Below are 26,665 nucleotides of genomic sequence, written 5' to 3'. Positions count from 1 at the left end.
ACATATAAGGACATTTGCAAGGAGGGGAAGTATACTATCCAAAGAACAAATGTTAATCAGGCACAACAATGGAAGACTTGTCCTTGACATCTAGTTTTCTAAGCAGAAGGATTTCTGATTCCTCCACAATATATGAAGTTGCACAGTCTACAGTCAGCTTTAACATAATATTGAGCCTAGACAATTCCACATTCTGCATTGCCCAGAGGTCAACAACTGAAAGAAAGATCACCCAATTCTTCCTAATCACTTTCTCAAGTGTCTTGGCTCTTTGTTCATCTTGACTCAATTGTCTGTTTCTCATTTCAGATCGAACAGTTCTTACAAAATGATATTATGCTTTGGTAAGTTGCCAGCACTGCCAACATTGCATTCTAAGCAATTTTAGGACAAAGCATATTTCCAGCACTTAGTTGCAACAATAGCACCACCAATGCAAGAAGTCTGCCTAAGGTCAAGTCAAACCTTTGTTATGCTATTTTGTAATGTCTTCTTTTCCTGAATGAGTTACAAATGCAAATAAAATCCACTTACTCCCCATTTGGCAGCTGTCCCACCAGCGTGGTGCCCACAATCATGGAACCTATTCCAATAGTTGCCAGAGTAACACTGGAAAAAGAGAAGAAAAGGGACAGTCCAAAAGCTATTCTCCATTTCAGACCAGCTAATCCTAACAGCAGCATCAAAGTGTTTACAACAAGAAATGGGCCCTCCTCTAAGCATCAGCTTTTGGCTTATTAATCACTGTATAGTTAATAGGAGAGAGCCAGCATGGTGTATGGTTTGGCCATTAAACCACTACGATTCTGGAGTCCAGGGTTCAAATTTCTGCTCCACCATGGAAACCCAATGAGTGACCCTTGGGCAAGTCATACTCTCCCAGCCTAAAGGGAGGTGAAGGCAAGACAGAAAGGGAGGTGAAATCTTTTGAACAGGGACACAGACAGAAAAATAAACACCACAGGGATATAATGAGACTTTAATGAAAACATGTTGTAATTTGACACCTAGAAAAGACCAATGTCAGGGCCAACTGGGCCACCAAGTGGAGGGCATTCAATAAACAAGACTCATAAAATTCCAGACTGTCCTTAAGTCAGGGATCAGTAATATGATGTTGTGTTACATCACATTATTTCCCTGACATGAACCTATCACAAGGTTCATGACAACATATGAACCCTGACATGAACCTATCACAAGGTTTTCTTGACAACATATATTCAGAAGGAGTTTCTCTTTGTATGACCTGCCCAAGGTCACCTAGTGGGTTTCTATGGTTGAGTGGTAATTTGAATGCTGGTCTCCAAAGTCATAGCCTATTCTCAAACCACACTATGCTGCCTCTCTTCAATAATATGTGTTGTGACTGCGCCTTCGGGGATTATGGTTGATGGTGATGGAATTCGAAGAGGAAGAAAAAACCCTCGTGATGAGGGTTCACTGGAGGAGTTGCGCAGGAAGCAACTTAGAGAGCTATATGAGGGATCTTCTGAGGAAGATTCAGATGAGGAGATGGATGCTGAGGAACAGGTGGTGGCTGGGGAAGCGGGCACTGAATGGGCACAGCCACCGGAGATGTCTGGGGATTTGGGGCTTATGGATACTTCTGAACCTGGGGTTTCTGCAGGAGCTGATCCCAATTGGGATGCTTGGAGAAGGGAGGATGGTTCTTTAAGTGTTCATGGGGCTAAGTGTGGGCAGGATGATTGGGACTCCGACGAATTGCTAGGTACTCCAGATCCACGAGCTCTAGCCGTGTGGAGTTCAGACTCTGAGTAGATTTGGGACACCTGGTGTTTGGGTGTGAGTGTTTGGTCACCCAGGAGGAAGGGGAATAAAATGGGAATGTTTGGCCACTGCACTTTGCGTGTGGCAAGGTGTTGCTGAGGCGCCATTGGGATCTCTGTGTTTCCATGAAGACTGAACTTGGACTATGATTTGAATCTGCTGATATCATCTAGCTTGGCTCTCGCTGTGTCTTATCGTGGACCTGTTTTGGATGACTGCACCCTCTTCGGACTTTGGATTGAATTTGACCTGGCTTCTGTCTACGCCCTCTGACTGACTGCTACTCCCGGCTTCTGACTATTGGTTTGTCTTTCGGAATTTCTGCTGCCTCCCAACCTGACCTTGGATTCTTCTGACGACGGCTATTCATCATCCCTTTGAGGCTCTCGGCTTATCTGCACCATGGAAGCAGCTTTACTGCTTTTCTAGTTTGTTTATTTTCCAGCAATTAACTCTATTTGTTTCCCAAAGCTGAATTGAAGCGTTATTTAGTTTTTTATTGAATGCCAGCATGGGAAATTAGCGTGGCTCGTTTTTGAGTTATTATTGTTCAATCTACTCTCGAAACACTGAAAAGTGAAGTGTTTCAAGGATATTTCCTGTGTTTATGTTATTTTTTGGCTTATCTTCAGAATAAACTTTGTTTTGTATGTTAACTGGCGTCTGACTCTTGACAATATGTAGTTCCGTCTACTCTGGCACAGAGTCCAGAATACTACCATCTCCAATATACCAACAATTCTGCTAGGAAATATGACAGCTGATCAGTTTTTAGCCCACCACTGCCTTTTTTGCATTTCATCCTCAAACTTACCGAAGAGGTAGCAAGAGACAATACCGCACGAAGACTCCAATAACCCACACCACAGTCAGCCGTAAGCTGATGTAATGGAAATTGACGTTGGTCCTGGTGAGAAGGTTCCAAGAGACCAGCTCCTCTGAGGAAAACCTTTGGGTCACCTCATCTTCTACAATGGCTTCAAATCCTTTTTTGCAGAAATAAAAAACATCCGAGAGCTCAAAGTCACCCCGGCGCAGGCCAGCATTTGCCTCCTCCATCGTGGTGTGATCTCTCTGTATGATAACTGCCAAGTCAAGAAAGGGAAATGAACATATTACATGTTGATGGGGAAATTAAGATAGGCAAGAGTAAATAAGTCAACTTTGCAGCAAGTTGTAAGGATTAACCGGCACCCTCTTTCATAGACAATTCACAACAGCCTTCCACATACAGTTGCTGGGATTAGGTTTTTTTTTTTAATGTCAGGAGCGACTTGAGAAACTGCAAGTCGCTTCTGGTGTGAGAGAATTGGCTGACTGTAAGGACATTGCCCAGGGGACGCCCAGATGTTTTTGATGTTTTTATCATTTTTGCGGGAGGCTTCTCTCATGTCCCCGCATGGAGCTGGAGCTGATAGAGGGAGCTCATCCGCGCTCTCCCCGGGTGGGATTCGAATCTGGCAACTTTCAGATCAGCAACCCAACCTTCAAGTCACAAGGCTTTAATCCACTACGCCACCGGAGGCTCCAGGGATTAGGAGTATAGAACCCACTCAAAAAGGGGGGGAATGGATAAAGAAACATTTTTTAACCTGTGAGGACACCTCTCTAAGAATCTCTAGATTCTCCAGTGTGATTCTATAGGGGATTGAATTAGATGGCCCTTGTTAACCCTTTCAGTTCTAAGAGGCTGTTGATTATATGGACTAGTATGGTTTAGTAGAATATTTCTAGATTACTGATTAGCTGTTGAATGTGGCTGCCTCAACACAAGAGCCACTATCCATCTGTTCTTCTATCTAGAGAACTAGTAATTCAATAGATGGACCTCTTTAGTAAGCATACACTACTCAATACTGCAGACTTCAATCGCTTCATACAAACTATTGAATTTTGTCTGCTTTAAGGTTACTAGTTTGGTCCAAAAAAACCTCACAGAAGCCTGAGATATCCTAGTGTAATACAAGCCCCAGGTAACACATGGAAGAGGACAATTCTATAACCTTGGGAAACAATGCAATCCTTCAACTCAACAGCTGGTGCAAGGGACAACCTCTCCACAGATTATGTTTCTCAGGGTTGGCCCGACAGTAATGAATTATGCAAGTAAAGACTGGTGTTTCATGTTACAATGTGCTTTACAAGAAGACTGCCATGGAGTAGCTAACTAGGGGTCACATTGTCAGAAAGAACTGAGATAGACCACAGAATGACAACAGGAAAGCCATGAGCTGAGACTACACAAAGTGAATGAATGTAGCTTTCTTTATACTATTTAGGTGGAGATAAACGATTAAATATGCATTCAAAACATATTGCAAGCTAAGAAAGAACAAGAGCAATGTGATTATTTTGCCCAAGTCAACCATGGCCTACTGCTCACGAGGCATTGCTCTGTGCCAGCCACAGAAAAGTGAAACCAAAGTTTCAAAATCTGGGTAAAAAGGAAGCAGTGTTAAGCAACTACTTTTCCTCATCAGGCCAAAACACCAAGAAATCAGAGAGAAGAAAGTGTGTCTAAATCCAATGTACAGGATGTTAATCCCTCATCTGATGAGAAACTAAACCTACAGCATCAGCAAAAACAAGAATATAATCAGCCTTTGATCCAATATATTTAATATTATATTTTTCACAAAGGAGATCAGATGTTTTTGATGTGTGTAGCTCTTATCTCTTCTTTCATTCAGTCCTGTTAAGAGTAATTGGCCCAAGGTTAATGAGTGAGTTCCATAGTAGTTCAGGAATCCGAAAGCTGGTCTCCTCAATCTTAGGCCTCTTTTATCCTTGTATCTCGTTCCAAGTTATCTGTTTTGAACTGGATTATATGAGTCTCCACTGTCAAGTAACTGGGATAATCAGATAATCTGGGATCAGATCCTGAGATACAAGGACTGTGTAGAAGGGGCCTATGTCAACAATTCTGTCCACTGTAACTGCTTTTCATAAACTGGTAACTTTCAAATGTATTGGGTCATCCTCTCCCCTTCAGAAAGGAAAATATGACACTCCTGAAAGTTAGCTTCCAAAACCGAATTCTCAGCATATTGATTAGCTGATCCATAAGAAAAAAATACTGAGTAGTTAATTGCCAGTTAAAGCTACTTTCAACAATGTTCATCATGTTCATATCTATGTGTATGTGCTTTTGAGTTGCCTGTTAAATTCTGGCAACCTCTTTAATTCCATTCTACACAACTGTGGTTTGGCCACTTTCTTCCTCTGAAATATAACCTTGTATTCATTTGCAACACTAACCAGCATTGACTCTGCTTAACTTCAAAGATCAGGCAGAATCTGGTGCCTTTAGAGCAGGCATGAGCAAACTTTGGCCATACCAGCTGTTAGGAATTATGGGAGCTGAAGTCCAAAACACCTGGAGGGCCAAAGTTTTCCCATGCCTGCTTTAGACTATTTAGGCCAACGAATTGTTTACCAACAGGAGCATAAGTTCAACATACAATCCATCACCCGTTTTCACAGATTCATCAAGAAAGCAACTACTTGTTCACCCTAAAAGTAATCTAGCCACAAACAATCTCTACCATTCACATGGTCAACTATGCCAGAAAGAAGAACACTCTTAGAGACCAGGCATGAAGGCATTACAAATGTAGAGTCTGCTCAGGTCCACAGATCTTCCAAATAACTAACATGGGCAACTCTGGCCCGGAGGGCTTCTAATTGTGTGTGGGTTTTTTTTGTTTTTGTTTTTTTAGATTTGCAAGATTGAAAGAGGACAACAGGGATTCTATGTTTATCGCATCAAAACTCCATTGAACTGCAACAGAATGATATTTCAAGGCAATGTTCTTCCAAATGGCCATTCTTTGTATGCAACAGTCTCAATGTTTGAAAAGACTTACCATTTGATGCAGTATGTTTCAATGTTTCCCTGCGCTGCTCTCTGATGCCCCTCTCAATCCGAAGTGTCGCCCACTGTTTAGAAAGAAACAAAACAGAGGTGTCATCTTTTGAAGAGGCAACACATGCAATGTGAATTGTAATGTTTGTCTCTAATGATCTGCTGCGGTTCTTTTTTGGTGCTGGTTTTATTGCCCTGGTGACGCAGTGGGTTAAACCGCTGAGCTGCTGAACTTGCTGACCTAAAGGTCAGCAGTGCAAATCCAGGGAGCAGGGTGAGCTCCCCTGTTAGCCCCAGCTTCTCCCAACCCAGCAGTTTGAAAACATGCAAATGTGAGTAGATAAATAGATACCACTCCAGCAGGAAGGTAACAGCGCTCCATGCAGTCATGCCACATGACCTTAGAGGCATCTACAGACAACGCCCGCTCTTTGGCTTAGAAATGGAGAGGAGCACCAACCCCCAGAGTTGGACATGACTAAACTTGATGTCAGGGGAAAACCTTTACCTTAATGTAATTTTTTCACCTATCTACAATCAGGCCTCCATATTCATTCAGGTAAGGGACACACAATCCCCTTGAAAGTGAAACACCACACATTTTAAAAATTATTTTTGCTACTGAGTGAACTCCCCTCTAGGAATCTCTAGCTTCTCCACCATGTCCACCAAAGGTTGACCATACAGTTAAACTGAGGAACCTAGAAATGGCTAAACATTTTAATCAAATCAGTGAATAATAAAATCTGCAAGAGGTAAACCCACAAATGGAGAGCCAAAAGTATGTGGCTTTTATAAGCACTGGTCTTCAAGGTCACATTAGAGCTAGAAAGTTTGGTACACGTTTTGATTAATACTGTGTTTCCTTCCAAACTGTAATAGCCTAGAACAGTGATGTATAAAGGCCAAGCGGTCAGCTACACACAACTCCCTCATCAGAACATTTAGTTCCCCCTGGACCCATCTCAGATCCTCCAAACCAAAAATGAGAGTCCTGAGAGCCTGCAACAGTCATGATTTTGCAATGAACCTCCCCCAAATTCCCTATCCAACATAAAAATAACACCAAAAAAAGATGTCTGGGTTGGATTTTCTTTTGAAGTCAATATTTTTCAGTCCTGATGAGGCCTGGAGATGGTCCTGGGTAGGGAAACAACCAAAGCTGCCCACCATGATCTACATAGAACATTCAAAGGAACAATTTTTTTAGAAAGCTTTGTTTTAAGTGCTCATTTTTCTATTCATGTTGGCAAAATATTTTCAAAGTGAGTGAGTTTCTATTTATGTAGAACTGAACCTGCAACAAACCCATCAGAAAATGTGATATTTTTCTACCTACGAAGATAGCACGGATCTCTCACAGCTTTCCCTCATGGGTCTGTGGGATTTTGTGGAAAATACACATGCTAGCATCCAACCCCACTTTTACTTCATTTCTACTGTGACACAATGGGACCAGTATTTGTCCTGCCTCTTCCATCATCTTGCAAGAACATCTGAAGCAAAAGAGAATGACCTCACAAATTGTTGTGAAAGTATGACCTCAGTTTCAAGCTTGGACAATGCAGATTAATTTACTAACCAACAGGAATGAATTAATTCCCATTAGAATTCATAAACTAGGGTCCAGGGAATCCCAAGGAAACCCAGGGATCTCACAAAAGAGGTGCAAAAAATGGATTTCCTTTTATTTCACGTTGGTTAATTTGAACTTCTCTTTTAACTATGATTTCTGAGATTAAACTTTTAGCCTTTTCATGTGTTTCTTGGATTTTTTTCATTTCACACTAGTCTATGTTACATATATCATTACCACATGCAACAAAATAACATGTGCAAATGTATGTGCATTTTGTCCAGGGAGAAGGTTCATCACATTCTGAAAGGGCTCCAAAAGGTTCTGCTCATCATTAATTAACTTCACGATAGACCCCTCCTATAGAAATATCGCCTTTCTGCACTTTATTTTGCCCCGGTATTGGAAACAACTTGATTTCCTACCCTACTGCAAACTCTCCTAGATAACTCTTTGACACTTTGTCCAGTCACTTTATTAAAAGGTCTTGTAACTTTTGTATTTTTTGACTTGACCACCCCCCATTCTATCCATTAGTGGTGATGTCTATCATTTTACCATTTTATTTTGTTATTATTGTGTTATATTGCATTACTTTGTTTTAATCTGTTTTATTTTCTTTGATCTGTTTTGTTGATAGTGTTTATTTATGTTTTAACTCTGTTCATATTTTGTTTTTGGGCCTGGCCCCATGTTAGCTCCCCCAAGTCTCTTCAGGGAGATAGAGACAGGATAGAAACATAAAGTTGTTGTTGTTATTATTATTATTATTATTATTATTATTATTATTATTAGCTTTTATTTTTTTAATTACCCAATAAACTCATGTATAAGTCTAGAAATTTTAGTCAAAAAATCAACCCCCAAAAACTGGATCGATGTGTCCATAGGTCAATGTGAGTACTCTTATTAAACTTATAATTTTTAAAAAAGAAACCATTTCTTTCTAGTCCATCCTGAGAGGTCCTAAAAGAAGCACTGACCCATTCTGCCTTCTCCTCTGCGGTGGCGTTTCTAGACCTTTTGAATGTCAGTGTGGGAAAATGGCAGCAGTGCCCATGGATGACTCTCAGTGGAATGATCCTTAATATATCTGCAGATTGTATCAGAACCCATAATTTTGTCCCCCAAACTAACTCTTGACTTATAATGAGGTCAACTTATACATGAGTATATATCATATTGTTTTCTTGTGAAAAGAGTAAATGAAATTTGCAAGTTTCACTGAGTGTTTAAGTAGAAATTTTAGGGAAGCACCAAAAATATTATTTCGAAAGGCTGAACTTGCTATGAGAGGTACACCAGTGCCATGGCTGATGCTGATGATGAAACTGATCTTCTGAAGAAAAAATGAGAACTGATAGAATGTATAACTCTGCAAAACAGCGTGCCAAGATGCTATAACTCTGCCCTTAATTTCACCTCCTATTCCTAATCACATCTGCTTGTGCTTAAATGCTGACAGGAAGAAGAAAGAGAGATCTTGACCCTAAATCTTGGCATTAAAGCACCTTTAGACCCTGTGTAACTCTCCTTTGCAAGTACTGGAAAAGGTTTTGCTCATCATTAATCTGTTCTATACTCTTCTTCCTTCACATTCTCCTTGTGGGCTTTCTAGGGGCCCTTCCACACAGTCCTATATCCCAGAATATCAAGGCAGAAAATCCCACAATATCTGCTTTGAACTGGGTTATCTGAGTCGACACTCAGATAATGTGGGATTTTCTGGCTTGATATTCTGGGATATAGGGCTGTGTGGAAGGGCCCTAGGATTGTCTAGTTTGCAAGAGACATTGTAATGCATGTTCTTTACATTTGCAGGTTAACTTTTATGGATGTTATATAATCTCTCAGAGTCAATCCTGGATATTACACGCATGAGAGACCACCAATAAATCCCAGGTGCTGTAGGCTATATTTCAGAGGAAGGAATCAGCAGAACGATCTCTGAGTATCCCTTGTTTAAGACAAACTAAGAAAAATTAAGTCAACTTACAGTTTGAAGACACAAATAATTGACCCTCTGTACATACAAATTCTGTATCCACAGAGTAAAACATCCACATCTTGAAAATATTACAAAAGAATCCAAAACACATATCCTGATTTTGCAATTTTATATAAAGGACACAATTTTTCTACCATGAGTATCCACGGAATTGGGTCTCCATTGGGTCCTGAAACCAAGCTATAGTGGATATGAAGACCCAACTGCATATATGCACACATGCATACATACACTCAATGACATTAGAAAGATGAGGCACTCCTCACCCTTGTCAGAACTGGAAGAAAGGGTTTATTTAGATTTCCCTCTGGAAAATTTGAATTTCTCTTTTCATAGTGACTTTTGAGATTAAAACTTTAATCTTTTCATGTGATACTTGTAATTTTTTTATTTCAGATTAGTCTATGTGACATAAATCATATAGGAAGGTTAACTGGAAAGTTGCCCAAAGATTTTCTGTTTGCATCTGTGCTGATCATGAACAGAATCTGGTCACCCACAGCCATAACACAATTTTAAATGTATCTACTCAGAAGTATGACTCACCACGCTTAATTAAATTTACTTGCTAGTAAACCTGTTAAGTATGCGTCAGGCTCACATGCATTCAGCTACTACTAATCTCATTCTACGTTGCAGAGGTGGACAAAAACATATCATCATGCCTATTTGACAACAAGGCCTCCTGGTTTAAAAACATCATCGTTAATTACCCTAGTGTGGTTTCTTCATTACCATTAATTAATGTGACCTATTAATGTAGCTTTGATTGGGACCTAAACACCATAGTGGTATTTTATTTTGATTTTTCCTCTTAACTTCTTTGAAGTTATTTTTAAAGCAAGTTGGAGAAGTTATTGCTTTTGAAGTCAAATAGTACTGTGTTGGTATTCTCTAGCAATTTTACACGATACATACATTAAATTTAATAGTATTATGGCCAGCTTCCAACTGGTTCAACCATGCTGGCATCTTACAGTCTGTCGATGGCAGAAGAACATAAAATAAAGTCCAGGGGCATCTCTTTTCTGGTCAGTTCCAGTGTACAGTCACTAAGGAATTGGAGAAGGCATCTATCCAGTAAAGATAACTGAAGTTACCCATTATTTCCACATTATCTTGTTTGGTTATCATCCTGCTTTCATTCTCCATTGCAAGACCCCCGAGGGAGACGATATCATATCCTGAGTATTAAGTTTCCTTTGGTGCCAGGTACTGTGATCTGCAATGCAGCCAACCCTTTAAAGATTTCTAACTTCCTAGGCTATTCCTAATATACAAAGCAACACTTTTTCATAGTTATAGCCACATATTACTATAGCCAACTGGCTCTCTTCATTCCACCGGCTTCCTGTTATGCCCGTTATATCTATATTTTCCTCTTAACTCACTCATTTTGGCAGCCTTTAGCATGTCTAAACACACCTATTCTGCAGCAGATGCATAACTAAGTTACTAGAACATTCTACTTATTGCTACGTTTAATGTAGGAGTAAGCAAGATATGGTTTATAGGTCACATACAGCCCCCTGGTCCTTTTTTAAATGTCTCTGGGTCCTTGCCAGACTGCTCATTCAGCAAAGAAAATACTGTGAGAGAAGTAGGATTTTGTATGCTGACAAAACACCATAATTCGCAATGTTAGCCTTGCTCAGCAGACCACAAGTGTGGCTGTAAATATGCTCATCATCACCACAACAATTACTTATACAGTAAATGAGAAGTCTCCTTTAAGAAAGTGAACATGACTCAGATCCTGGTTTCTCTAGGGAAAGGGTTCTGTATTTCACTCTTTTTTCCTGAACCATATAATTAAAACCGACTTCAAATAGGAAAACTGCTGCAGCATACTGCAATGCTAGAAGGGTTTCAGGTCAGTCACTGGGCCCTTCTAACTATTTCTAAGCCTGGAAACATTCCACTATTAAACTATCTGCAAACCCTGGTTTTGTCCATCCAACAAGATTCATTAATAGCTTGGTGGAATTCTAAAATAAACCTAGATAACAACTCCTCTGCCTGCGATGAAACGTAAGTGGGACAGTTTAAAAAAGACATTGATTTAACCTTGCATTGTTAATCAGGTGATCTGATTTCAATTTCTTTAGCTAATACAGATATTCTGCACCTGCCAAAGAACAGCTGGCCTGAGATCAGCTGACAACAATGGTCTATGAAGAGTCCAAAGTATTGACAGAAATGGCATCTATCACCCCAACACCTCCCTGTAACAAGATGCATTTTCTCAAGGCCAAAAGTAGTAGTTTTAATGGATGAATTGAGGTTTCCCCAGTGATGTGTATTTTCTGGACAAAGCAACCGTGAAAAATATTTCAGAATACATCTGTTGAAACTTAAAAAGAATAGGCTATGCTTCTCATATTTAACAAAAATGCATGCACTTGGAAGAGCACAACTGCTGGAGGAAGCATATTCGTAGAAAGAGATATTCTTCCTATATATCAATAATACAATTTGCTTTCTTTGAAGCATAACTGAAGTACCTTCAGCTTCACTCTGCACTCTCTATATAACTCAACACGCCCATTTCAAGCTGAGAAAAACCTGATTCAATACAATTAATTGAACACTTCATTTCACTAAAGGATGTATGAGACTCTGTGGCACCTTACCACATTTTCTCTTGAATGCTTATACTTGTGATTCATGGAGATTCCGAAACAAAAACAAGCTTAGTGGTGTGTTCATTTGTTAGTCTTTTTCTCGAAGTACGAGGATCTGTCAACACTTGTCTGCTAAGAAGAACAACTACAAGTTCATATCCTATATTTATCTCATCTCGTGTGAGTGATTGCAATACAACATGCCAAACTCTGTGTGTGTGTGTGTGTGTCTGTTTGTGTGTGGGGGTGGGTGCATGCAGTATGAAAATCTTCCATTGAAAAACATAACTCTATTTTGGAAAATTTTCAACCCTTTGGGATCTTTTCACTATAGGCTCCTTCCCTCTTACAGCTTGATTTTGCCATTTATCATTAACATAAACTTTTAGGACAGGGATGGAAAACAAGTGCATATCCACCGAATCAGTGAGAGCTAATGGAAGGTCCAATCTCATATATCCTATCCTGCTTTAGGGCAGTGGTTCTCAACCGGTAGGTGTTTTGGCCCACAACTCCCAAAAATCCCAGCCAGTTTACCAGCTGTTAGGATTTCTGGGAGTTGAAGGCCAAAGCATCTGGGGACCCACAGGTTGAGAACCACTGCTGTGGGGCATCCAAACCATTCAATATAGATCATCTTTCCAATCCTTTCATAGGTGCTGAAAGTCTGGTGGGGCTATTTTGTGAAAAATTTGCATTAGAAACTGCAGGAAGCTGGATCATAGCACCACAGATCACTCCAATACTTAATTGACAGCAGTTCTGATCTGAGGCAGATAATCTTTCCTATGATCTGGAACCTGGCTCTTTTTTTAACTTAAATTCCTTGTCAGTTGAAAGACAGAACCAGGAACAGGGACTCCACCTAAGCTGGATGGGTTACACTGCCTCTGAAATCTCAAGACAACTGCTTGGATGTTCTTCTGGACTCTGAGCTTGGATTCCCAGGTTTCAGCTGCATCCAGGAGTGCATTTTCTAAGTCAAAACTTGTGCATCAACTGCACCTATTCCTTGAGATCTCTGATCTGGCTATGACGACACATACCTTGATTGCATTCCCTTGGAACTATTGTTAACATACTTGGCATGGGGCTGCATTTAGAAAAAAATTGGAAATTTCCACAGGTTCAAAATGCTGTGGCCAAAATGCTGACTGGAGACATAGATATTTCCTTGTTAAAATGACTTCATGGCTACTGGCCCATTTCCATGCAGAATTCAAAGTGATATAAAGTCCTACATCAGTGGTTCTCAACCTGTGGGTCCCCAGGTGTTTTGCCTTACAACTCCCAGAAATCCCAGCCCGTTTTACCAGCTGTTAGGATTTCTGGGAGTTGAAGGCCAAAACATCTGGGGACCCACAGGTTGAGAACCACTGCCCTACATGGTTTGGGACCAGACTATCTAAAAGGCCATATCTCCTGATATGAACATGCCAAATCTTTAAGATCTACAGGAGAAGCTTTTACTACCGCCATAAGCTCTCTTGATGAGGATACAAGAGAGCCTTCTCAGTCACTGCTCCTACACTCCCTTCCATGGCAGCATAGGCTAGACCAGGCATGGGCAAACTTGGCCCCTCCAGGTGTTTTGGACTCCAACTCCCACAATTCCTAACAGCCGGTAGGCTGTTAGGAATTGTGGGAGTTGAAGTCCAAAAAACCTGGATGGCCCAAGTTTGCCCATGCCTGTGCTAGACTCCCCCGCTACTTTTCTTTTCCTAGCAGACAACAACATTTTTATTATTTATGCAGGGATTTTTTACATATAAGCAGGGGTGTTTTTATGGGGATATTCCATTCCTCTTTTTAAAGTTGTATTTATTTTAGAAATATTTTATACACTTATGTGTGGTTTTAATTGTTTTCCTATTATTGCACATGTTTTAACTGATTTTTTTGGACCCAACTCTGGTAGAAAGGCAGCACACACATGCAATAAATAAATAAGGTGCCAGACATTATCTTGGGCATGCAAAGCACTGAACTATGATCCCTTCACAGTCAAATCTTCTCCCTGCACCAGTTCTCTGGTACACAGGCTTATAAAAGAGCCCACAAAAATTACTAGCCTGCGAGGGTGAGTGGGAGGAGAAATGAGAGATGAATATATGTGTTTATGCATTGACACAGTTATCTCCTCTAGCAGCTTGCTTGGTGTCATCTATGCCAAGTGCAAAGGAGAGAAAGAACACATATTTCTCTGCTCTGGCACCTTATTCATTCACCCGCATGGAATCACATGAACTAACTCACCTGTAGACAAGCACCAGTGACCAGAATGGACTTCAAATGTAAATCTGTATTTCAGGGAAGACTATATTGCGTCTGTATTTTAGGTTATCAGTGTTTCAAAAATCAATTCCTTTTGTTTTGAACACATCCATAGATTTTTGTTAAAATGTAGTCTCGGTTTCCAAACTCTTTTTTGTAACAACATTTTACTATAAACAACATTCTGGTTCTTAGTACTCTAGCTTCACCCTGCCTGGGGGAATCCTTTGTTGGAAAGTGTTAGCTGGCCCGGATTGTTTCATGTCTGGAATCCCAAGCAAGAAGAAGCCAGGCTTTGAAGCTGCAAGGCCATTCAACACTAATCAAGGTGGCCAACTGCAACATTCACACTTGCTTCAAGCAGGCAAGAGTTCCTTCTCCCACCCTGGACATTCCAGAGATATATAAACCCTACTTGCCTAGTTTCCAACAGACCTCACAACCTCTGAGGATGTCTGCCATAGATGTGGGCAAATCATCAGGAGAGAATGCTTCTGGAACATGGCCATACAACCCAGAAAACTGACAGCAACCCAAAGTAAAACAACCTCGAAACATGGTATAACTTAGAACATAGGACATTTTAAAACAAATCAATGGAATCATTAAAACTCAGTACATACCTTGCACAACTTTGCAAAACCAGAACAAATCTTAAAACAGGCTTCAAAAACATAGTGAGAATGGAATTAAACATATACTCTTTCAAGGAGAGCGTACAAATATGGAGATATATTCAATACTATTATAATAGTCAGCATCATAATTTACACCTTTCAATCAAAATTTACAGTGGATGGTCAAGTGATACCAAATCCCTCCCTAGTGATATCCGGCAGGCTCCATCCCTTTTGAGTTTTAGGGAAAAAGTGAAGACCTGGCTTTGTGAGCAAGCATTTAATGAATGAGTTCTGTTGGCTTCAACGCGGTCTGGATTAAGGTTCACATACAAGGTTTTGTGGATGAATGGTTTAAGTAATTTGCATTGTATTGTTTTAAATTTATTTACTGTATATTGCTAATCTGTTTAACTGTTTTAACTGCCCATGTTTTAATCCTTTGTATTGTATATTGGCATCGAATTCTGCCAGATTGTGAGCCGCCCTGAGTCCCTTCGGGTGAGAAGGGCAGGATAGAAATGATCGAAATAAATAAATAAATGCCTTTCATGTTTATATTAGGTATGTTTTAGGCCATCTTTCCTGAAAAGTATAGTCAGGCCTCCATATTCACTGGAGTTAGGCGTGCAGGAAAGTAAAGAAACAATGCAAATAAAGAACCAATTTCCATATATCACTTGCTATTTTGTTATCACCCCATTCCCTTCTGAGCCCTCTTTATGTGCTCCATTATTTGACCCCTACTTAATGTATGTGTCTGTCTTTAGGGTTAGAAAACCCTATTGGATAGTTGCCTTTGGAATCACTTCCACATTTGCGGGTTTGATGTTTGTGGATATGATTAGTCTCTAAGGCCCTCCAGTGTGATTCTACCATCACCTTCTTCCAGCCAAGCAGGGGGACTTAGAGATTTCTAGAGAGGACGGATCTCTAGGAATGTCTAGTCCTCCAGTGCTATTCTATGTTCCTCTTCCAGCAGATGATGACTTCCAGCATAGAGTTGTGCTTGAAGACCTAGAAATTCCTGGAGAGGTGTGTTCCCTTGGGTTACAAAAACCAGTATCTCCTCCTGGAGAAGATACTGGATTGAACCCACATGGGGTGCAATCTACGCCAGGCATGGGCAGACTTGGGCCCTCTCTCCAGGTGTTTTGGACTTCAACTCCCACCATTCCTAACAGCCGGTAGGCCCAAGTCTGCCCATGCCTGGTGTAGATGCAGCCTTGTTTTTATGTTTTCATTTGGAGCCTGCCAATGGTTGTTAAATGCCAAACTGCATCCAGGATTTCAAGAGGAGGGTGTGGGGAGATTCCTAGAGGTCTGCCATTGTTTGCTTCCAAGCCTTTCCTGACCTCCTGCTCAGATAAGAGAGGGGGGAATCCTTTATAGAAACAAATAGGACACCTGACTGCCTTCTCCTGCGTATATAAGAGGCTGCTGAATCACGCCAAGGAAGAAGCAGGGCGCAGAAAAGACAGGCAAGCAGCAGACCTTGGAGAGCCAAAGAAAAGACACGCGTTACGCACGTCACACACACACACCTTTCTCCCTATTGTTGTGCGCCCCCCTTTCCCCCGAGGTCTTACCTCCAAGGTTTTCACCAAGACTTTGAGGTACAGCTCCGAGATGCCCAAGGAGATGCCGAAAATGGAAGGCAGCACGATTAAGAGGAAAGCCAAGGCGAACCAGGCGCTCAGCAGCTCCAAAGCGATGGCCAAGACCCTCTCCATCCTGGGGGGCTGGAGAAGGGCTGGAGAAGGGCTGGAAGCGCCCCCACCCCCCAATAAAAGGGGTCACTGAGGACCAAGGACCAAAGACCGTCTCCCCCCTCCCTCCCTAACCCCTCCCCTTGAGTCTTGGCAGGAGAAAGGCAAGAGGAAAGTCCCCTTTGCTTCCCAAACGCGCCGAAAAAGGACCGGACCCGGAGCGCCCCTCCTGCGCCAAGGCTCTTCCTCCCTTTCTTTCCTCCTTCCTCGCCCTGGCTTTCTGTCGCTCCACCCCTTTAACTCCTTCTCCTCTCCCTCCGGAGCAAATCCGAGCCTGTGGCGGCTTTCCCCGCCCCCGGGAGCCTTTTCTGATCCCTAAAAGAGGCGACGTCTCTTCTCCTCCTATTTTGCCTTATCTATGCGCCTTTGGGTGCGCCTTCGAAGCGCATCCCCAGACAGCCTTACTAATGACATGGATATAGAGAGAGAGAGAGACAAACACATTCCGTCTTCCTTGCCATTCTTCGCTCAGGGCTGCATTGTGATCTCAAGATGACCTGGGTGCGGTGTAGTCGTTCCGTTCGAACAGATAAAGAGGGAAAAGAATCCATGGGGCTCCAGTCTATTTGCTGTCTGGGCGCATCTCTACAGGGCGCATCTCCACTGTTGAAAATGCACTCCAGCCCCTATTTTACTGCCATTGCTCAATGCTATGGAAGCATACCCTGTTTCCCCTAAAATAAGACATCCCCAAAAAATAAGTCCTAGTAGAGATTTTGCTGAATTGCTAAATATAAGGCCTCCCCCAAAAGTAAGACCTAGCAAAGTTTTTGTTTCAAAGCATGCCCAACAAACAGAACAGAGTGTTGTACATGGAAATATTGGTAGCAACAAGAAATTATTGATAGGATTCAGTTTGTCTGGTTAGGCTGGTTTCTGATAACAACTACTGTACGGTATATAATTAATGTTCATTTTTTTGTTCAACAATAAATGTGAATTCTTCTTCATGGAAAAATAAGACATCCCCTGAAAATAAGACCTAGAGCATCTTTGGGAGCAAAAATTAATATAAGACACTGTCTTATTTTTGGGGAAACACGGTATATCAGTGGTTCCCAAACTTATTTGGCCTACCGCCCCCTTTCCAGAAAAAAATACTACTCAGTGCCCCCTGGATTTTTTTTTTAATTTTAACAGCAATTAAACAGAAAGATATACAGTAGAGTCTCACTTATCCAACGTTCTGGATTATCCAACGTATTTTTGTAGTCAATGTTTTCAATGCATCGTGATATTTTGGTGCTAAATTAGTAAATACAGTAATTACTACATAGCATTAATGTGTAATGAACTACTTTTTCTGTCAAATTTGTTGTATAACATGATGTTTTGGTGCTTAATTTGTAAAATCATAACCTATTTTGATGTTTAATAGGCTTTTTCTTAATCTCTCCTTATTATCCAACATATTCGCTTATCCAATGTTCTGCCGGCCTGTTTATGTTGGATAAGTGAGACTCTACTGTATGTATTAATGCATATGGCAAATGTACCTGTGGCCATCACTGCCCCCCCCCCCCGGATCACTGCAGCACCCACCAGGGGGCGGTAGCACCCACTTTGGGAATCACTGATCTATATCATAGAAGTAATGTAGTTTGACACTGCTTTAAAATTGCAATGGCTTAATGCTGTGGAATTTTGGGTATTGCATTCTTTGGCAGAGAGAGCTTAAAGACCTTTAAATGGGGCCGGCTTTAGCACAGCAGGTTAAACCACCAGTTATTAAAAAGTAAAGTAAACTTTATTTATATACCGCTCTATCTCCCCGAAGGGACTCAGGGCGGTTTCCAACAATAGATACAAACAACATACAATACATAAGCAGTATAATAAACACATTATTAAACAAGTAAAAACCTTACAATTAAAATAGCTATAATAGCAGTCACAACAATCTTCGATCGAGGGGGCGGGGATCATTTATCCAATAGGTTAACATTATCCGCTTTTAGGGATAGAAGAGTCTTATACAGTATAATTCAGGGCCATAGATGGGTAGTGTGCAGAATGGATTAATCAAACACCTGCCGAAACCACCAGGATTTCAATTCCTTACGGAAGGTGGACAGAGTAGTGGCTTGCCTGATCTCCTTTGGGAGGACATTCCAGAGCCGGGGGGCCACCACTGAGAAGGCCAGTTGCAGTACATCGTGTGGATAATCAACAGCAACAACAACAAACTTCATTTATATACCACTCTATCTACCCAGAAGGGACTCAGGGCAGTTAACAACATAAGTAAGCATTCAGTACCACATAGAAAACATACAACACCACTGTAAACATAATAAGGATTAAAACAATATACCCATTTAAAATAAAACCAGTTTCAGGACTACTCCATTAGATAATATTCAGCTAGGGAACTGTCAAGAGGTTGACAGTTCAAAGCCCAGGTCAGGGTGAGCTCCTATCCTTTAGCCCAGCTCCCGCCTACATAGCAGTTCGAAAGCAAAATGTAAGGAGATAAATAGGTACCTCTTAACAGCAGGGAGGTATTTTAAGACACCCAAAAGGAGAAAAGTTTATGAACAAAGCTCTTCAGCAGGGAGATGGAGCAACAGCACACACACACACCCTTGGCGGAACCAAGCACAAGTCTCCAAGATGCCAAAGATGGGAAAAGCCTATATATCCTCTCTCAATGTACAACTGTCTGTCTTGTCAGTGTATAAACGGCATTGAATATTTGCCGCATATGTATGTGCTGTGATCCACCCTGAGTTCCCTTCGGGGTGAGAAGGGCAGGATATAAACACTGTAAATAAACAAATAATGATAAAACAGGGGTGTCAAATTCATTTTCACAGAGGGCCATATCAGTCTTATGTGACTTCCAAGGATTGCCAGCCTGGACACAGCATATTATTTAAGAACACAGAAATGCTGGACCAGTCTAATAACCACCATGTCAGACTACACAGAGAAGCCATTGAAATCTACAATCATGTGGACAATTTCAACAGAAAGGAGGAAACCATGAAAATGAACAAAACTCTAAAATCCAACAGACTTCACAACTTCTGGGGATGCCTGCCATAGATGTGGGCGAAATGTCAGGAGCTAATGCTTCTGGACCATGGCCATAAGATGAGTATTTCCCTCCCCTTCTATACAGGCTGGAAAACTCACAGCAACCCAGTGATTCCAGCCATTACAGCCTTCGAGGATACATCTTCCAAGGATTGTTTGTAACTGTAAGGTTGTATAGATGTAAGTATGTTGCTGGAAATGAAACCCCCTTGGGCCATATAAAATGACATGGCAGGTCAGATTTGGCCTAAAGGCCTTGCATTTGACACGTGTGTTGTAAAACTATGACGCCCAGGACTCCATAGCATGGAGCCATGGCAGTTAAAGTGCTGTCAAACTGCATTAATTATATTGCATAGATGCACCCTGCATTTCCCATAGCTTTCATGAGCATTTTTACATTCTGGTCCTAACAAGTTAAGGAGCAGGAATGTAGTTAGACAGTTTTCACCAAGGGAGTCAACATGAAAGGGTGGGTCTAAAACAGGCATGGGCAAACTTCGGCCCTCCAGGTCTTTTGGACACCAACTCCCACAATTCCTAACAGCCGATAGGCTGTTAGGAATTGTGGGAGTTGGTGTCCAAAAGACCTGGAGGGCCGAAGTTTGCCCATTCCTGATCTAAAAGGTTAGGAGCCACAGTGGTTAGTAGTTTGAGTGTTGGACTACCATTCTGCAGACCAAGGTTCAAACACACACTGCGTGATCTTGAGCAAATCACACTTTCTCAGCCTCAGAGGCAATGTCAAATGTCCTCTGAACATTTTATTGAGAAACTACTGTGATGGAGTCACCATAGGTTGGAAACTATTTGTAGGAACATAACAACCAATGAAAACTTTCTATAGAAAGCTATTTTCATACATAATGGAAAAAATTACCCCAGTTTATGGTTTTTAATGACAATTTTGTCTATGTTGTCTAATTCCTCCTGAGGAGATAGGGCCGTATATAAATAAAATTAGGAGCCCCCGATGGCGTAGAGGATTAAAGCCTTGTGACTTGAAGGTTGGGTTGCTGCCCTGAAGGCTGCCAGGTTCAAATCCCACCCGGGGGAGAGCGCAGATGGGCTCCCTCTATCAGCTCCAACTCCATGCAGGGACATGAGAGAAGCCTCCCACAAAGGATGGTAAAAACATCAAAACATCCGGGCGTCCCCTGGGCAACGTCCTTGCAGACGGCCAATTCTCTCGCTCCAGAAGCGACTCAGGTTGCTCCTGACACGGAAAAAAAATATTATTATTATTATTAAAATGAATAAATTTGAAAAAAGTATTTTCCTCATGCAAAATTGTAAACAATGAATAGCGAATTAGAACCAAATGCATACTGAGCATGTCATCCCACTATCATGTGAATTGTGAATTGTTAATGAAGGAACTTGTCACTTGGGCCCTTCTATGCTGCCATATAATCCAGATTATCAAAGCAAATAATCCACATTCTCTGCTTTGAACTGGATTATATGAGTGTACAGTTCAAAGCAGATAATCTGGATGTTATATGGCAGTGTAAAAGGGGCCTAGAGATTCCTTCAAGTATGTTACTCTCAAAAGCCAGGATTGCTTAACTTGCCTTTATCTGATGTAGCACTGAATGCCTGTATGATGTCAGCATATGTCAGCATATGGGTCAAAGAGCAGAATGGATTTTCACATACAGCTATAAATATGCCAAAGGTGAGACCTGCAACATAAAAAATGTACATGCATAGAAAGTCTTCCTTGGACATGTACAATGTGTTAATGTTAGGGTTTTGCTGGTTTTATATGTGTGTCTGCCTACACTTGTTAACTTATGGCAGCCCCATGAATTTCATAGGGCTTTGGTGATACATAAGTAACCAACTGTAATAGCATACCAATTTGCCTTTATGGATGAAGGATAGAATTATCTCATTATTTCTGTACTCCATTCTTCACCAGGAAATTGATAATAAAAAAAGGTTGGGTATCTTACTTGCAGAAAATGCAGAAGATATTAGTCATCTTTTAATTATGGTACCGACTTACTGCAGGTTTTAACTGAACTAAATACTGTGGCAACATCTATTGTGATTCATAGCTCAAGAGAATATTTAATGAGTTACATAACATGAAATAAGGTTATTCTGCAGAAGAGTATTAACAATAATCATGATGATTGCATCGTGTGCTGCTTAAATATCTACAGGTACATCTACATTGTAGAATTAATGAACATTGACATCTCTTCAATAGCCATGGGTCAATGATATGGAATACTGAGATTTATAGTTTGGTAAAGTACCAACATTATTTGGCAGAGAAGGCTACAAATCTTAGAAAAGTTCATAGCATTGACACATGCTAAGGTTAAACTGCATTATTTCTATAGTGAAGATGCACCCTTTGTTATGAGTCCAACTTGCATTTTTCCTACCAAACATCTCCTTACCAAATTCAAGCAAAGAGTTTTTCTGGGTTTGGGTTTGGAGGCAAAATAGGGGCACTGAGAAACAAGAGGGGATTCATTGGTATTTGGCCATTTATAGATCTACAAAATGAATGAGGGAATGGGTGCAATGCATGAAATCAGTTTTTGGTCAACTTTAGATTCGGTTTGGTTATTTGGGGTGCTGACTCAAAAAAATGCATTGGATAGACCACATCAGCTCTAGTTTCTGATCCAGAATATATGTCATTCAGTAGCCATCATCTGCTCTGACTGCTCACCCACATAAAACCATATTTAATAATCTAGAGCTGATGTGTTCTATCCAATGCAATTTTCTGAATCAGCATCCCAAATAACTCCAGGAACAGGTCAAAAAATGAAGACACCAAGAATTTTTTTTATTGGTCTGTGTTATTATCCGTAGTAGTAACGGTGAGGCTGAGGACCATATTTTAGTTCTTGCAGACCACTGGTGGTCCATGGACCATGGATTGGGAACCACTGCTCTAAAATAAGTATTTATAGAATTCTAGTCTCATTTGCTATAGCATATATAGAAAAATATCCTGTTTTGGTTGTTCCCAAATGAAGTCCAAAGCACCCAGAGGGAGGGCCGAAGTTGGTCCGTGCCTGGTCTACAGTCACCGCCATATAATCCAGTTCAACTTCTGCTATAGAAATATTGCATCTGCGGATCACGCAAGGATGATGGTTTTCAGGTTCATACATAGTAAAAGGTACTCACAGAAGAAAGCTCTGGTATGTTTGCCCAATATAGCCTAACTTGCAGTGTAGATGTCATTAGAAATCCTTTCAAATGCATGTCCATAGATGAGCTGTCATTTTAATCCAAGTCCTTATTACCAGCTCCAGAGGCCTTTCTACGGAAATATGGATAGGAAACACACAACCAGTGATTTGCATGTATTGCTCCCAAACATTTTTGTGCCCAAAGGTCTTGCTACCTCTCCGCTACCAGTCCTTGCTGCTGGAGTAAAATACACCTTTACCAGGTAAACATAAATAGAAATACAGTAGTCTCTCACTTATCCAACATTCTGGATTATCCAACGCAGTCTGCCTTTTAAAAGTCAATGTTTTTGTAGTCATTATTTTCAATACATTGCAATGTTTTGGTGCTAAATTCGTAAAAACAGTAATTGCTACATAACATTACCATGTATTTTACTTTTACTGTCGATTTGCTGTAAAACATGATGTTTAGGTGCTTAATTTGTAAAATCATAACGTAATTTGACGCTTAGTAGGCTTTTCCTTAATCCCTCATTATCCAAAATTTTTGCTTATGTTGCCGGCCCGTTTATGTTGGATAAGCGAGACTCTACTGTATATAATGAATTGGCTTAGATAGACAAGGTAGAATAAGAAAAATAAAATCTGTTCTTACAACAGTTACATTATCAGTCAGGCTCACTGACAAATGTATCATTGCTTTTAAATGAGCCAGTTGTTGGCAATGTTCTGCCATAAAAATGCTAAAGTTCATTTGTGAACTACCTCCCTGTTCATCAAAAAAATTCCTAGGTGTTCAGTTAGCAAGAACATCAAAATGCTGACTTATGCTAATATTCCTGCACCTTGGACTATGCTTTTAAAAAGGAAGTAATGTTTTAGTGTTTCAGATTTTGCCAGAGCAACCAGCTTGTATCCGATGTCCGAATGGGAACATCTTAACTTACAAGGATATCTGCTGAACACAGTAGAGATTAACTCTAAATGCATATGTAAGGTGTTATCATACAATGTACAAGTTGCATGTGCTGTATAATTTGCCAGTTCTGTAGCCTTTGTTTCATCCTCCTCTCTATGCCCATATAATAAATAAATAAATAAATAAATAAATAAATAAATAAATAAATAAATAAAATATACACAAATGGGAATAGTAGTGAGTCGAAATGTATGGCATATTCAAAGATTGGCTCCATGAGTATTCTGAGCTTGTCCCAATGTGGGGTCTTTGTTTAAGGTTTGCTTTGATTATATGGGGTTTTTTTAAAGGACATATTCATCACATACATAAAAAGTACTTAGCCCTATGATGTTTCTGTCAATGCGGGCATTTTACTAATAACACTGGCCATCACATGTTTTGGTTTCTCAAATGTTAGCCCAGTGGTATATTTGACCAGCTGATCCCCAAAAATGGAACTAATTTCGCCCTATCAGCTCTAGTTTTTGGGATACGGAACATATGCCATTTACTAGTCTCCATCTGCTTGCCCATAGAAAACCAGGACAACCATATCTAAGAAAATATTGCTGATGTTGCCTTTCCAATGCTATTTTCCGTATCAACGCCCCAAATAACCCTAGGAACAAGTCTAAAAACCAAGACAGATAGACAGACAGATACACACACACACACACACACACACACATATATATATATATTGGATTGGGCTGTGTAAAGTATGTATTTTACAGCTTTTGTTTATGATGATGTGTTTTAACTATGTTGTGCCCCATCTTGAACTGTGAAGAAAGGAGGGTAAGAAATAAAAATGTATTATTATTATTATTATTATTATTATTATTATTATTATTATTGTATGACACAGCAAACAAGATAGATATGCTGGATTTCGTATCACAAAATCACAAGTTGAACACTTCCCAAGTGTCTAGGACTGTGTGATGTATTTTCGGATGATGCGCGCAGATCCCAGTAGGGTGGCCTTTTGCAGTAGTTGTTGTTGTTGTTATTATTAGTATTATTATTATTAAATTATTACCAGCCGAATACACCCATTAAGTTAGCTGTTTTGGTCTGTACTCTTAAGGATATATTCAAGTTCTTCCTAACACAATTTGGAACATTAGATTTGAAAATTAATTTTAGTCATGTTGGACATTAGTGACTGGGGTATTCATTCATTAGTTGTTAACATTGGGACGACAGAAATTAATTCATTTGTGTTTATTATTAATTGGTTCATGAATTTGACTGCTTTCAGGAAAATATTAGGATGTGTTGGGTTGCTGTGAGTTTTCCAGGCTGTCTGGACATATTCCAGAAGCATTCTCTCCTGACATTTCTCCCGCATCTATGGCAGGCATACTCAGAGGTTGTGAAGCAAGTGGGGCTTATATATCTGTCGAATGTCCAGGGTGGGAGGAAGAACTCTTGTCTGTTTGAAGCAAATGTGAATGTGGCAATTGGCCACCTTGATTAGCATTGAATGGCCTTGCAGCTTCAAAGCCTGGCTGTTTCCTGCCTGGGGAATCCTTTGTTGGTAGGTGCTAGCTGGCTCTGATTGTTTCCTGTCTGGGGACTCGCAGCAACTCAATGATTCTGGCCATGAAAGCCTTTGACAACACAATGTTGTGTTGGTGTGTCAGTGTTGCCCCCTAGTGATATATTTTGATTAATTCTTTTCAAAGTACAGGCAGTCCCCAAGTTTTGAACAAGATAGGTCTTGTAGGTTTGTTCTTAAGTTGAATTTGTTGGTAAGTGGAACAAGCACTTTTTAAAGTATAACTCCAATCTAATACACACACACACACACACACACATATACATGACTACCTGTATGTCACTGGGCGCAACTCTGACAAACCAACACACTATTCTGTTGTTGAAGACTTTCATGGCTGGAATCACTGGGTTGCTGTGGGCTTCCAGACAGGAAACAATCAGGGCCAGCTAATCACCTCCCAGCAAAGGATTACCCTAGGCAGGAAGCAGCCAGGCTTTGAAGCTGCAAGGCCATTCAATGCTAATCAAGGTAGCAACTTGCAATCTACATATTGAAAGAAGGGGTTAACAGCATGGTAGTAACATGGCCAGCCAAATCAGTATAAACATATACCAATGTATAAAATGTATACAGTTTTGATAAAAAAGAGGGAATTCCTGGCCTTATTTGTCTTGTTCAATGTCCCCCTTTAGACCAGGAAACAACATAAATTTCCTTTTATGAGCATTGACCACACACACAGATTAAAAACAACAGAATTGTGATTTTCTCTGCCTAAGAGATTAACCTCCATTTTTTTTGCCCATTCTGTATATTCTCAAGAAGAAATCTTGCATAGAGTTTGGAAAGTAGGTAAAAAAAGCTAAGGCTCCTTCTACACTGCCATATAATCCAGATTATCAAAGCAGATAATCCACATTATTTGTTTTGAACTGTATATGAGTCTACACTGCCATATAATCCAGTTCAAAGCTGATAATCTGGATTGTATATGGCAGTGTCGAAGGGGCCTTAAAGGTCTTTGATTAGCAAGATCTCTTACCTCTGTATTTTTGGATGGGTTTCCAGTCCTATAATAATAATAATAATAATAATAATAATAATAATAATAATAATAATAATAAAATTTTATTTTTATACCCCGCCCCATCTCCCCGAGGGGACTTGGGGCGGCTTACATAATAATAATAAGCTGCTGCTAGAAAATCGCACAGACAGACTACAAACAGAGGCACAACCATGTGGCCCAAATGATCCATTGGAACTTCTGCCTCAAGTACCACCTCCCAGCAGTAAAGAACTGGTGGGATCACAAACCTGCAAAAGTATTGGAAAATGAGCACGCAAAGATACTGTGGGACTTCCGAATCCAGACTGACAAAGTTCTGGAACACAACACGCCAGACATCACAGTTGTGGAAAAGAAAAAGGGTTGGATCATTGATATCGCCATCCCAGGTGACAATC

General features: G+C 40.4%; 1 protein-coding gene across 2 annotated transcripts in view; it reads right to left on the bottom strand.

The window, feature by feature from the left end:
• gpat3 (glycerol-3-phosphate acyltransferase 3) overlaps nt 1–26,665 on the bottom strand; it is a 39,748-nt gene that overhangs the window by 11,758 nt on the left and 1,325 nt on the right. The window contains exons 1-4 of one of the 2 annotated variants that reach the window (XM_003221236.4): nt 16,345–16,851; nt 5,658–5,730; nt 2,606–2,876; nt 535–609 (exon numbers count right to left, since the gene is read on the bottom strand). In XM_003221236.4, the coding sequence (XP_003221284.1) occupies nt 535–609; nt 2,606–2,876; nt 5,658–5,730; nt 16,345–16,488 (563 nt within the window). In that variant the 5' untranslated portion in view covers nt 16,489–16,851. Of the gene's footprint in view, nt 1–534; nt 610–2,605; nt 2,877–5,657; nt 5,731–16,344; nt 16,852–26,665 lie in introns of those variants that run through there. The other variant, XM_062981582.1, reaches the window with a different exon arrangement.

This window comes from Anolis carolinensis, chromosome 5 (genome assembly GCF_035594765.1).
Source record: "Anolis carolinensis isolate JA03-04 chromosome 5, rAnoCar3.1.pri, whole genome shotgun sequence".
Lineage (NCBI taxonomy): Eukaryota > Metazoa > Chordata > Lepidosauria > Squamata > Dactyloidae > Anolis > Anolis carolinensis.
The sequence above is the reverse complement of the archived record's forward strand: the minus strand, read 5'-3'. Positions and strand labels throughout refer to the sequence as shown.